General features: G+C 40.6%; 1 protein-coding gene across 1 annotated transcript in view; it reads left to right on the forward strand.

The window, feature by feature from the left end:
• Catsperb (cation channel sperm associated auxiliary subunit beta) overlaps positions 1-13,293 on the forward strand; it is a 124,386-nt gene that overhangs the window by 58,062 nt on the left and 53,031 nt on the right. The window contains exons 16-17 of the mRNA XM_060388452.1: positions 5,611-5,765; positions 8,492-8,646. Coding sequence (XP_060244435.1) covers positions 5,611-5,765; positions 8,492-8,646 — 310 coding nt within the window. The remainder of the gene's footprint in view (positions 1-5,610; positions 5,766-8,491; positions 8,647-13,293) is intronic.

Here is a 13,293-nt window from a genome sequence, read left to right on the forward strand (position 1 = left end):
ACCATGACAATGGCCACTCTCAGCTGCTCCATCATAGTATCGAATTCTCCAGTCCAATTACCTAAAATATAGCTAGACAATTGTTTAGACAGATTTGCAGCACAGGAAAAATTCTCATGTTGTATGCTAGTGACTCAAAGTCCAGTATATTTTCATTGACAGTCAAGTTGAGCGATTTGCCATAGGGTATCAATTTGCTCCTGCACGAGGTCAATCCTCTGATTGAACACCATCAAGCCTCCTTTTAGTTGAGCATTAATTTCTTTTTGTACATCTAAGGCATGAGCTACATTGGCTAAAAGATTATTCAGGGCCTGAGCAGTCTGCACAGTATGACTCCTGGCTAATGCCCCGGTGGTAGCTCCAACAGCCGCCAATGAGATGGCAGTAACAATGGCGGCTGTAATTCCAAGATCCCTTTTCTGTCTGAAGAGAGTCATAGCGTGAGGGGCATCAACGGGCACAGGCACCCAGCAAGGCATGCGAGTAACCAGGGCATACCTAAATTCACTAGCATTCCAGCATTGGGCAAAAAAGCAAATATCATTACCACAATTACTTGGCTCTATCTGGCTAATAATGAATAAAAATGGGGGATATAAACAAACAGGTGTGAGCTTATAGAAAATATTATGGGAAGCCTTAACCCCCTCGTTGGAACATCCTGCATCAGTTCTAGAACTAGCAGTGGTGGTGTCTGAGGTCTGAGTAGGCTCAGGAGACCATTGCCCCCAGGGGCGAGACGTGCTCCATGTAAATTGACTAACTCCATGTTTTCCTCCACTTTTGAAAGTCATTTAAGGTTCTTAAATTATTTTTTCCCTTTTTATAAAAATTTTTCATCAATTACACTTTATTCATTCTGCATCCCCCCATAAGCCCCTCCCTCCTCCCCTTCCAATCCCACCCTCCCTCCTCCCTCTGCATGCATGCCACTCCCTAAGTCCACTGATAGGGGAGGTTCTCCTCTCCTTTCTGATCTTAGTCCATCAGTTCACATCAAAGGTGGCTGCATTGTCGTCTACTATGGCCTGGTAAGGCTGCTCCCCCCCAGGGGGAGGTGATCAAAGAGCAGGCCAATCAGATTATGTCAGAGGCAGTCCCGCTTCCCATTACTATGTAACCCATTGGACTCTGAACTGCCCTGGGCTACATCTGTGCAGGGGTTCTGGGTTATCTCTATGAATAGACCTTGGATGGAGTATGAGTCTCTGGGAAGTTCCCTGTGTTCAAATTTTCTTGTTCTGTTGCTCTACTTGTGGAGACCCTGTCCTCTCCAGCTCTTACTATTTCCCAGTTCTTACATAAAATTCCATTCACTCTGCCCAACAGTTGCCCATCAGGCTCAGCATCTGCTTTGATAGTCTGTAGGGCAGAGACTTTCAGAGGCCCTCTGTGGTAGGTTCCTAGGTTGTTTCCTGTTTTCTTCTTTTTCTGATGTCCATCCTCTTTGCCTTTCCAGATGGGGATTGGCCATTTTAGTTAGGGTCCTCTCTCTTGCTTAGTTTCTTTAGATGAACAGGTTTTAGTGGGTTTGTCCTATGTTGTATGTCTATATGAGTGAGTATATACCATGTGTGTCTTTCTGCTTCTGGGACAACTCACTCAGGATGATCCTTTCCAGATCCCACCATTTACCTGCAAATTTCATGATTTCCTTATTTTTCATTGCTGAGTAATATTCCATTGTGTAGATGTACCACAATTTCTGCATCCATTCTTCAGTTGAGGGGCATCTGGGTTGTTTCCAGCTTCTGGCTATTACAAATAAAGCTGCTACAAACATGGTTGAGCAAATTTCCTTTTTGTGTGCTTGAGCCTCTTTTGGATATATGCCTAGGAGTGGTATGGCTGGATCTTGAGGAAGCGCTATTCCTAGTTGTCTGAGAAAATGCCAGATTGATTTCCAGAGTGCTTGTACAAGTTTACATTCCCACCAGCAGTGAAGGAGGGTTCCCCTTCCTCCACAACCTCTCCAGCATGTGTTGTCACTTGAGTTTTTGATCTTGGCCATTCTCATGGGTGTAAGGTGAAATCTCAGGGTTAGATGTGGTGTTTTTAGAAAAGTTTATGTACTGCCATGTAGAAAGTTGTATTTAGTGTTTATATAGCTACCTGTTAAGTCCATTTGACATATGCTGTCATTTAGTTCTGATGTTTCTCTGCTTATTTTACATCTAGGTGACCTGTTTGTTGGACCAAGTGGGTATTGAAATCACCTACTATTGATGCCAATCTGTGTCTTGAGTTCCATAGTACACTTTTTAATGCACTTGAATGTGGCACAGTAGTATGGCAGTATGTTTTTGGTTAATTGTTCCTTTCATTAGACTGAATTCTGATGGGGATTGCGTTGAATCTGTAGATTCAATGGTGACCATTTTGGTAAGGTGACCATTTTCCCTGTTATTCCTACTGACCCATGAACTTGAAAGATCTTTCCATCTTCTGGCATCTTCTTCAGTTTTTTCTTTGAGTACTTGAAGTTCTTGTCATACAGGTCTTTCGCTTGCTTCATTAGAGTTACACCAAGATATTGTGTAATTTGTGGCTTATTGTGAAGGGTGTTTCCCTGATTGATTTCTTTCTCAGCCCATTTATTGTTTGTATATAAAAGGGCTAATGATTTTTTTTGGTTAATTTGGTATCCAGCCACTTTACTCAAGGTATTTATCAGCTATAGGAATTCACTAATAGAAGTTTTGAGGTTGCTTATGTATACTATTATATCATCTGTAAATAGCGATACTTTGACTTTTTCCTTCCTAATTTGTATCCTTTCAATTTTCTTTAGTTGTCTTATTGCTCTAGATAAATTTTCCTTTTTTAAAAAACTGAGATATAGTTTTTTTATTATAGTTGTAAGTTTTTTCTTTTTAAATTTAAATTTATTTGTATATTTATTTATTACAATTTATTCACTTTGTATTCCTGCTTCAGCCCCTTCCTGCGTCTCCTCCCAGTCTCACCCACCCTCCGTCTTCCCCCCTATGCCCTTTCCCACTCCCCTGATAGGGGAAGTCCTCCTCCCCTTCTATCTGACCCTAACTTATCAGGTCCCATCAAGGCTGGCTGCATCATATTTGTCTGTGGCCTGGCAAAGCTGCATCCCCCCAGGGCGGGGGGGAGCTGGCCACTGAGTTCATGTCAGAGGCAGCTCATGTACCCCTTACTAGGGAACTCACTTGGAGACTGAACAGCCTATGGACTTCCCTGAGCACAAGTCTAGGTCCTCTCCATGCTTTCATTGTGTTCATAAGTTTGGGTATGTTTTGCATTCATATTTATTAGATTACAGAAAGTTTTAAATTTCTCTCTTTATTTCTCCTTTGACCCAGTGTCATTCACAAGAGAGTTGCTCAGTTTCCATGAGATTGTAGGCTTTCGGTTGTTTCTGTTGTTGGTGAAGTCCACCTTTAATCCTTGGTGGTTTGAAAAGATACAGTTGGTTTTTTTTTTTTTTTTTTTTTTTTAGTTTTCTTGGACCTGATAAGACTTTGTGACTGAGTATATGGTCAGTTTTGCAGATGTTTCCACAAGGTGCTGAGAAGAAGGTATATTCTTTTGTATTTGGATAAAATGCTCTGTTGATATCCGTTAAGTCCATTTGATTCATAACATCTGTTAGTTTCATTATTTCTCTGTTTAGTTTCAATCTGGAGGAGCTTTCTGTGGTAGACTGAGGTGTTAAAGTCTCCCAATATTAATTTGTGATTTAAGTTTTCGTAATGTTTCTTTGACGAATGTAGATGCCCTTGCATTTGAGGCATAGATATTCAGAACTGAGACTTCATCTTGTTGGCTTTCTCTTGGCATGAGTATGAAGTGTCATTTCCCTTTTCCTTTGATTAATTTTGCTTGAAAGCAAATTTTATTAGATACCAGAATGGCTACTCCTACTTGCTTCTTGGGTCCTTTTGCTTGGTAATCTTTTTTTATCCAGCCCTTTACGCAGAGGTAATGTCTATCTTTGTAGCTGAGGTGTGTTTCTTGTACACAGCAGAATTATGGATCTTGTTTTCACAGTCATTCTATTAGCCTTTTTTTTTTTATTGGGGGATTGATGCTGAGATATACTAATGACTGGTGATTGTTAATTTCTGTTATTTTGATGATGGTGGTGGTGGTGTATGTATGTTTCTCTTTTATGGGTTTGTAGAATTATTTACTTTTCATATTTTCTTGGATGTAGTTAATCTCCTTGGAGTTTTCTTGCTATTACTTTTTGTTGGGCTGGATTTCTGGGTAGATATTGCTTAAATTTGACTCTGTCATGGAATATCTTGTTTTTTCTATCTATGATGATTGAAAGTTTTGCTGGGTATTGAAAGTTTTGTGTGGGCTGACATCTGTGGTAGATATATGCAATGAAATTTTATTAAGCTGTAAAGAGAAGTGAAATTATGAAATCTGCAGAAAAATGGGTGGAACTGGAAAACATTACATTATGTGAAGTTGCCCACGCCCAGAAACACAATGCCATGTGTTCTAGATCTGACCTTCAGACTGTTAGATTTGTGCCTTATTTGTTATATCTGTAGAGAACAGAAATCTAGAAAAGGAGTGTGGATCAAAGAGTGAGAAGATAGTAAAACATGTGCTATGAAAGGAGATGTAGAGAAACACCGGAGGCTGAAGGTTTAAGTGGGAATGGGAGTTGGAAGGACAAGGAAGCACAGGCAATAAGGGATGAGTTAGTGAAACCCAGTACTTTGTAAGCTAATTTTAAAATACGATCATTAAAAGGAAACTTGAACACAAGTACTCTGTATAGGTGAAGAGTGCTTCTCCCAGAAACACTGGTTATTAAATAAAACTCTTAGTGTCAGGTGTGGGACACTTCCTTATGAGTTACTGGTCAGTGAGATATCCAAGAGCCCCCTCTTCCCCCCGCATAGCAATACATGGCATTACCATTGCTCTTGCTCACCCACCATAACTAGAGGGTGAGACCCTATTTCTGAGACCATAACACACTTTGGTTTCAGGACACAGAGAAATCAAGCTGGAACTGACCTGAAGATGTCCTAGGATTTCTGTCTTAAATAACAAACCACACACTCTGTCCAGGTGTGGTAGCTACTTACAATTCTTGCTAGCCTAAACTTTTCTCATAGTTTCTACCTACGCAGAAATCTAATCTGATAGTTTCGGGAAGAACAAATGTCACCAAGGAGACCTTTCTTCCATACCCTCTGAATAGACAACCCCCTTTGCTCTGTGCTACCTGCCTGCTTTGGTGAGCCTGTTCTATGATTAAGGGAAACAGGAAAAGCCTTTCCACCCTTGCTGGCACCTGGGGAGCCTCATTCAAGATTTCATAGCAGAACAGCAACATGTCTAAAATGGCTCTGTTACAAGCAATTCAGCCTCTGGTGAAGATTATTTTGTCCCTTCCAGTGTTGGCTTTGAAGAAACATAACATTTGATTCACCCTTCAATTTCCATGTTAACACATGTAACACAAAGCAGCCTGCATTTTACTAATTCAGAGGTCTCAGAGCCCCACTTCCACTCTTAATTTAACAGGCAAATTTTACAGGTATAGTATAAAACTTCTTCAAGTTGTTGTACAAGAGTACCAAGAGTGTTCTGTTTATATCCTAACAGGATTAACAAGATACACTAAGCTGGGGACAATTTCTGATGATGTTTTTACATTATACTATGATCACTTGGGATACATACATAAACTGACTCCAGATGACGTTAACACTGGCTCATCCCTTCAAGGCTCTGGAACGTCTGGCAGTATTTTTGGAAAGGTCAGTAACATAATGTGTGGAAATCATTTACATTGTTTTAAGAACAGATGCCACAGTGTATGTGCAGGTCAATGAGAGGGTGTTTTCTTTAATACAACCCCTGTTAAGGTTTTCAAATTACATGTGTGTACGTGCATATAAGGGCAGGTGTTCATGGAGGATAGAGGTGCTGCTCTACCCCGAAGCTGGAGTTACAGGCAGTTACAAGCCGCTTAGCAGAGTACCCAGGAACCAAACTCGGGGCCATCGCAGAGAGCAAATATGTGCTGTTAACAGCTGAGCCATGTCTTTAGATTCATCAGGACAAACACTCTGCTCTGGAAAACCTTGTATATGACATTGAACACCTTCAAAATCTTCTCTAAGCTTCCCAGGTGCCACCCTGGGTATCCACACACGTGCACACACGCACACACACAAATAAATAAATTCTCCCACCCAAATAATTCATTATGTTATAATTATTAATAACATGTATTGATTGTCAAGTGTTTACACTATAACCACTTAAGATTAATACACAAAATGACTATATATGTATTTATCTATGCATACCTCTCTGTATTATATGTATATACACAAATATACTATAATCACTCAGGATTCATACAAAAATTATATATATCACATAAAATGTATATATCTCTATCTATGTATCTGGATAGGTAGATAGAGAGGAGGGAACTCATTACTGGCACATAGACATGAAAATGAATACTCATCAATAAAGCAGCTGAGAGTAAAATGTGTTTCAGTGAGGTGTGGTAAAACTGTCATTTGTCTTAAAGAAAATACAAAAAAGGATAGATCTCTTTATAGGTCAGTCCAGGCCTAGAGCGGGAACTCTGAGCATAAGAGCACTTGTCACTTTTCTAGACGACCAGAATTTAGTTCTCGGAACTCACATGATAACTCACAACCATCCATAACTATTACATTCAGAATATCCTTTACATAATTATTTCCCCTGAAAGCAGCAGGTACACATATGTTGCATATATATGCAGGCTATGCTGCTTTGGTGTTGTGAACTTGACACAAACCTAGCTACAGCTAGGAAGAGAATGTCATTTGAGGAATTGTCTACCTCAGATTGGCTTGGAGTCAAGTCTTTGAAGCATTTTCTTGGTTAATAACGTGGGCAGTCACAGCAAGAAGCATTCTTACATGGCCTCTGCTTCATTTCCTGCCTCCAGGTTCCTGATATAAGTTGTTTCCCTAATTTTCCTCCCTAACCTATAATCTGAAACAAACCATTTTCCTCTCTAGCTGCTTATGGTCAGCACTAGAAAGTAAACTAGCACACATATTAGTTAAAAGATCAATCCGTACACCAGGCCGGGACTATAGGTAGAGACGAAGGGGCATTAACGTCCTCTGTCTGAGGTATGCACTCCAATTAGAGAGAGCAGTTCCATGAGAGGGAGATGCCACGGTGTGGGAGATGCTAAGGTCTGGATTCTGCAAATGCACAAAGCAGATGATGTGAGCAGTCTGCTAGACATAACCAACAAAAGCAGCCATGTCAGGATTTCACTAATGTCATGGTTTTGCAGAAAGTAGCTTAGTTCCTTCAGTGAAAGCTGAAATGGTTAAGATTGGAAACTATAGGGATTCTTAGGCTCAGAACAAGTTGGAAGAACTCTGACTCCACAGTGGTATTTCTTTATCCCCACAAATGGTACAAGCATCTTCTCTGCAAGAAGGTAACCAGTAGCTCTGACTATGTGTCAGGCACGGCTGAGAACTCGTCACTATTTGTCCTCACTTACACCTGAGGTAAGGGAGGCGCACAGAGAGTAAAACAATTACCCACATTGTGTAACAGCTGAGGCGTTAGAATCAGGTTTTTCACTGAGGCGATTGACTCAGGGTCTGGGTTTTTTTTCCCCCACTCTAATTTCCATCTCTTTCAACCTTGGTGAGTGACCCCAAAATTCAAACCCTGGTAGCGAACTGTGACAGAATGTTTGTTGGGTGGCTTGTTGGATATTCTTGATGGATATGGTCTCAAACAGACTTTCGGCCCCAAACCGAAGTTTGTGCACTATTTACAACCACCTCCCCCCAACATACACACGCACATGCACACGCACACAGTTGGTCTCCCAAGCAACTTAGCAACTAAGCAGCAGGGTCCACTCCAACAACCATTTTGAAGCTATATTCGTCTCCATTTTCCCCCCACTAAAAGTTCCCCAAATCGGTCAGTTCATGATGAAAGAATTAGCTGTCAGAAATCTAGGCTAATGGTTCCTAAGCAACAATCTGTGCATTCTGTAAGTTCAAGGAACGGGATATTCTGGCACAGACCAGAACCAGGAGGCTCAAGGCACAGAGCATGAGACGCAGAGCAGCAGTGCTCAAGGAGAGGCACTTTACTGGACCCCTCCTCAGTAAAACTCCAAATAAGGACCCAGTCATGACCAGATCTGCTGTGTTCAGGATGGTGCCACCATAGATAACTCCAAACTCCTCACACACACCACTACAGCCTCCTACAAAGGTACAGGAGCTTCAAACTTGGGATTAATCACCAGACTTCCTCCACTGCAGAGCACCGAGTTTTCTCTTTCACGCACATAGATATTTAAAAATATCCAAAGGCATAAAGGTATATTACTCTATGGATAAGTAAAATGGTATAATTTTTATATGAATGGGAAACAAGTTTGCTATTTGAATAAGACATTCACCACACCACATTTTCTTTCCTCCAATTTCAGCCACCTGATTTGGGATTTGAGACTGCACTAGCTCCACAGTTTGTCTCTTCCAATGAGATGCTTTTCTTTGCATTTGTCCCAGAAAATCAATCTAGCAGTACTGTATACCAGAAACACTTCCAAAACATTCACGCTGGGAAAGTGATAAACTACAGGTAATTAATGATTGCAGTTAATTACAAATGTAGTCAAGTTGACAACCAAGAAAAGCCATTACATCTCCACTGGCCTCTACCCCACAGCACTGCTCTGTGGTGGAATAAAGCCTTGGCATGAGTCTTTGAGGGCTCAAATCATATTTAAAGTATGTCTATCCAATGGCTGTAAGGAAAGCGACAAGTTAATATTTTTTTATTTTACTGTAATTAACACAGAAGTTTCCTCACTTTCCTTTGTATATTAATCTTGAATTTTCTAAATTCTTTTAATACTTCTCATGCTTTTTCTATATATTTCTTTAGGTTCTCTCATTAGACTTAGAAATACTTCTGAGTAAATAATCTTATCACCTGCCAATAATTTCTGTTTCTTTCTTAACATTTCTTAACATATTATTTCTTTTCCCTATTAACAGTGTTAGGCCTAATAATAAATAGAAGTAGAAGATATCTGCCTTCTTTGTTGCTCCTGATTTTTAAAAGAATATTTTCTTTTTTTTTCTTTTTCATCTAGTTTATTTTTCTTTTTGTTTTTATTTATTTATTTATTTACTTTTATTAATTACAGCTTATTTACTTTGTATCCCAGCTTTGTAGCCCCCTTCCTCATCCTCTCCCAATCCCACTCTCCCTCCCTCATCTCCTCCCATGCCCCTCCCCAAGTCCACTGATATGGGAGGTCCTTCTCTCCTTCCATCTGACCCTAGCCTATCAGGTCTCATCAGGACTGGCTGCATTGCCTTCCTCTGTGGCCTGGTAAGGCTGCTCCCCCCTGAGGGGGAGGTAATTAAAGAGCAGGCCACTGAGTTCATGACAGAGACAGCCCCTTTTCCCATTACTAAGGAACCCTCTTGGACACTGAGCTGCCATGGGCTACATCTGTGCAGGGGTTCTAGGTTATCTCCATGCATGGTCCTTGGTTGGAGTATTAGTCTCAGAAAAGACCCCTGGGCCCAGATATTTTGGTTCTGTTGCTTTCCTTGTGGAGCTCCTGTACCCTCCAGGTCTTTCTATCTCCCCCTTCTTTCATAAGATTCCCTGCACTCTGCCCAAAGTTTGCCCAGCGTTTGGCTATGAGTCTCAGCATATGTTTTGATACCCTGCTGGGTAGAGTCTTTCAGAGGCCCTCTGTGGTAGGCTCCTGTCCTGTTCCCTGTTTTTTCCCTTTTTCAAAGTCTGTCTGGTTTGCCTTTCTGAATGAGGATTGAGCATCTTACCCAGGGTCCTCCTTCTTGTTTAGCTTCTTTAGTTGTACAGATTTTAGTATGTTTATCCAATATTATATGTCTAATATCCACTTATAAGTGAGTATATACCATGTGTGTCTTTCTGCTTCTGGGATACCTCACTCAGGATGATCTTTTCTAGTTCCCACCATTTGCCTGCAAATTTCATGATTGCCTTGTTTTTAATTGCTGTGTAACATTCCATTGTGTAGATGTACCACAATTTCTGTAACATTTTACCATAACATGCAGTCAGTTCTATAGTTTTTAACCAATTAAGATATCCTTCTTTCCTGTTATATGCTTTGGTGATTTGGTGGCTGGAGAGATGGCTGAGAGAGTAAGGTACTTGCTGCATAAATATGAGTATCTGAGGTCAGCTCCCCAGCGCTCACGTGAGAAGACAGCTGTGGATCGGTATGCCTCAGATCCCAGCTCTGGAAGGCAGAGGCAAGAGAATCTCAGAGCCTCACTGGCTTCAGTCTATTTCATTATTACTCTAGTTTCCTTGAGAGCCCCTGTCTCAGGGAAAGAAGGGTCCAAGTTTCATTACTGGTTCCATGCCATGCAGCTTGCAGCTCACATTTGCCAAAGATTTAGATATTTAGATTTCAGTTGTTTTAAACATCTGCTAAGACAATCCATAGAATTTCCCAGTTAATGTTGAAGAATACTGTGGGTTATATTGTGGATTTAATGTTTCTGCTTTTGTCATTTTGTGATATGCATCATGTACTTATGGACTTAATATGCTAACAGAACTTTGGCATCTGTGTTAAAAAATGAAGTTAATCTACAATTTTGCACATACATCTTTGCACTTTAACTATTTAATGGTCTGTTAACAAGATTCTAAAACCTCATGAAATTGTTTCTAGAAAAATCTTAGGATAGTAATTTTCTGTGTTGTTGAAAGTTTGCTTTTGGAAATTGATTGAAACTTACTCTATGTCCTGGGAATAAAGCCACTTATACATTCAATTACTGTGAATGTATTTGGGGTGGGGAGGAAATATTTTAATCTCTCCCTTTTTAAGAATATTTCACTTGGAAAGGGGCACGGTGGAGATGAGGGATGGAGGGAGGGACTGGGAGGGAATGAGGGATCGGGACATAGCTGGGATACAGAGTTAATAAAATGTAAATGATAAAAAAAGAATATTTCATATCTGGGTCTAAAATTCAACAGACATAAACTGAAGCAAAGCACACAATTTTACTTAGAATAAGATTTTTGTAGCATAGAAATCCTCATAAGAATATGAGGACCCAATGTGGCAGCTCAAGTTGAAAACTTCTTTTTCTAGGAAGTTATTTCTATTCCCTTAAGACTGTGCAATGACCAAGCAATGTTTCTGTCAAATCTTAGGGGCAGAGAGGGGCCTCAGAAGTCTCTTGAGGTCTGCATCACTATCATAAGAGAATGTTAGTAGGCTTTGCTTTTGTAAGAGTCTTATGAAGTTACAATTGCTGTAATTTCAAGGCGGCAATGGCCATTTTATGCCCAGAGAACAGAGAGTCCTACAACACCTTACCTCTTCCTCTGGTTCTTACACTCTTCCCATCACTTTCTTCCCCACTGTTCCCTGAGACTTAGAGAGGTCTATAGCTTGGGTGTTTAATTTCCCATTTAGGGATGAGCATTGGTCCACTATGCCAAAGCAATAGTCATTGCTTATCAGCACTTTGGCCACTTACAAGTGTGTGTGCTGGCCACATCACTGGCTCACATTTAACCAGCTTTTTCATACAACCCAGACCCACCTGCCCCAGGAATGTGCTGCCTACAGTGGCCTGGGCCCTCCTACACCAATTAACATTCAAAGTAATCTCCCACAGACAGGGTGACAGGATAGTCTTATATATATTCAACCAATAAAGGCTTTCCTTTCAGGTGATACTAGGCTGTGCTAATTCAGTCATTAAAACCAGCTGCAGAGAAGGCTGGAGAGATACCCTTTGATGCTCTTCCAGAGGAACCAGCTATGGTTCCCAGCACCTTCTTTTAGGCTCACAATTTGTATCACCAAGTTCAAGGGATACGATGCCTTCTTCTGACCTGTGCTGGTACCAAATACACATAGACTGCACAGAAAACACTCATACACTCAAACACATATATGCATAATTTAAAAATTAAGTAGAATAAACTTTGATTATATAACTACCACAGAGTCCCAACTCTTAACATTACTTTAAGGACCAAGTTCTCAATACTTGAATTTTAAAAGACAAAGGACAGGCAAATTATAGCAACATTCTAATGAATAGACAAAGCATACAATTAAATAAAGAAAAAAATTAGATCTCATATATAATATGAAGAAAGTAAATCTGAGACATTCAGTGTAAGGATTGAGTGCCGAGAACAAAGAATAAAGTGACTATCTTTTTTAGGTGTATAGATTTCATTATGTTTATCATATCTTATAGGTCTATATAAGTGAGTATATCCCATGTTTGTCTTTCTCCTTCTGGGATATTTCACTCAGAATGATCTTTTCTAGCTCCCACCATTTGCCTGCAAATTTCATGATTTCCTCCTTTTTGATTGCTAAGTAGTATTCCATTGTATAAAAATGCCACAATTTCTGTACCCATTCCTCCGTTGATGGACATCTGGGTTGTTTCCAGGTTCTGGCTATTACAAATAGAGCTGCTATAAACATGGTTGAGCAAGTGTCCCTTTTGTGTACTTGAACAAACTTTGGGTATATACCTAGCAGTGGTATAGCTGGGTCTGGAGGAAGCACTATTCCTATTTGTCTTAGAAAGCGCCAGATAGCTTTCCAGAGTGGTTGTAGACATGGGGTAAGATGATCAATCCTCGTTTAGAAAGACAGATGGGATGTGCATTGAACGTATGACAGGAGTCTACTGAGCGTGTCTGAAAGACTCTAACTAGCAGTGTTTTCAAAGCAAAGACTCATGACCAAACCTTTGGCAGAGTACAGGGAATCATAAGAAAGAAGGGGAGTTAGTCTGATGGGGAAAGGATAGGAGCTCCACAAGGACCAAATATATCTGGGCACAGGGTCTTTTCTGAGACTGACATTCAACCAAGGACCATGTATGGATATAACCTAGAAACTCCGCTCAGATGTAGCCTGTGGTAGCTCAGTAACCAATTGGTTTCCCAAAGTGAGGGGAACAGGGACTATTTCTAACAGGAACTCGATGACTGGCTCTTTGGTCTCCCCACCCCCGAAGGGAGGAGCAGTCCTGTTAGGCCACAGAGGAGGGCTTTGCAGCCAGTCCTGAAGATACCTGATAAAACAGGATCAGATGAATGGGGAGGAGGTCCCCCCTATCAGTGGACTTGGAAAGGGGCACGGTGGAGATGAGGGAGGGAGGGACGGACTGGGAGGGAATGAGGGATCGGGACATGGCTGGGATACAGAGTTAATAAAATGTAACT

Source organism: Meriones unguiculatus, chromosome 7 (genome assembly GCF_030254825.1).
Source record: "Meriones unguiculatus strain TT.TT164.6M chromosome 7, Bangor_MerUng_6.1, whole genome shotgun sequence".
Taxonomy (NCBI): Eukaryota; Metazoa; Chordata; class Mammalia; order Rodentia; family Muridae; genus Meriones; species Meriones unguiculatus.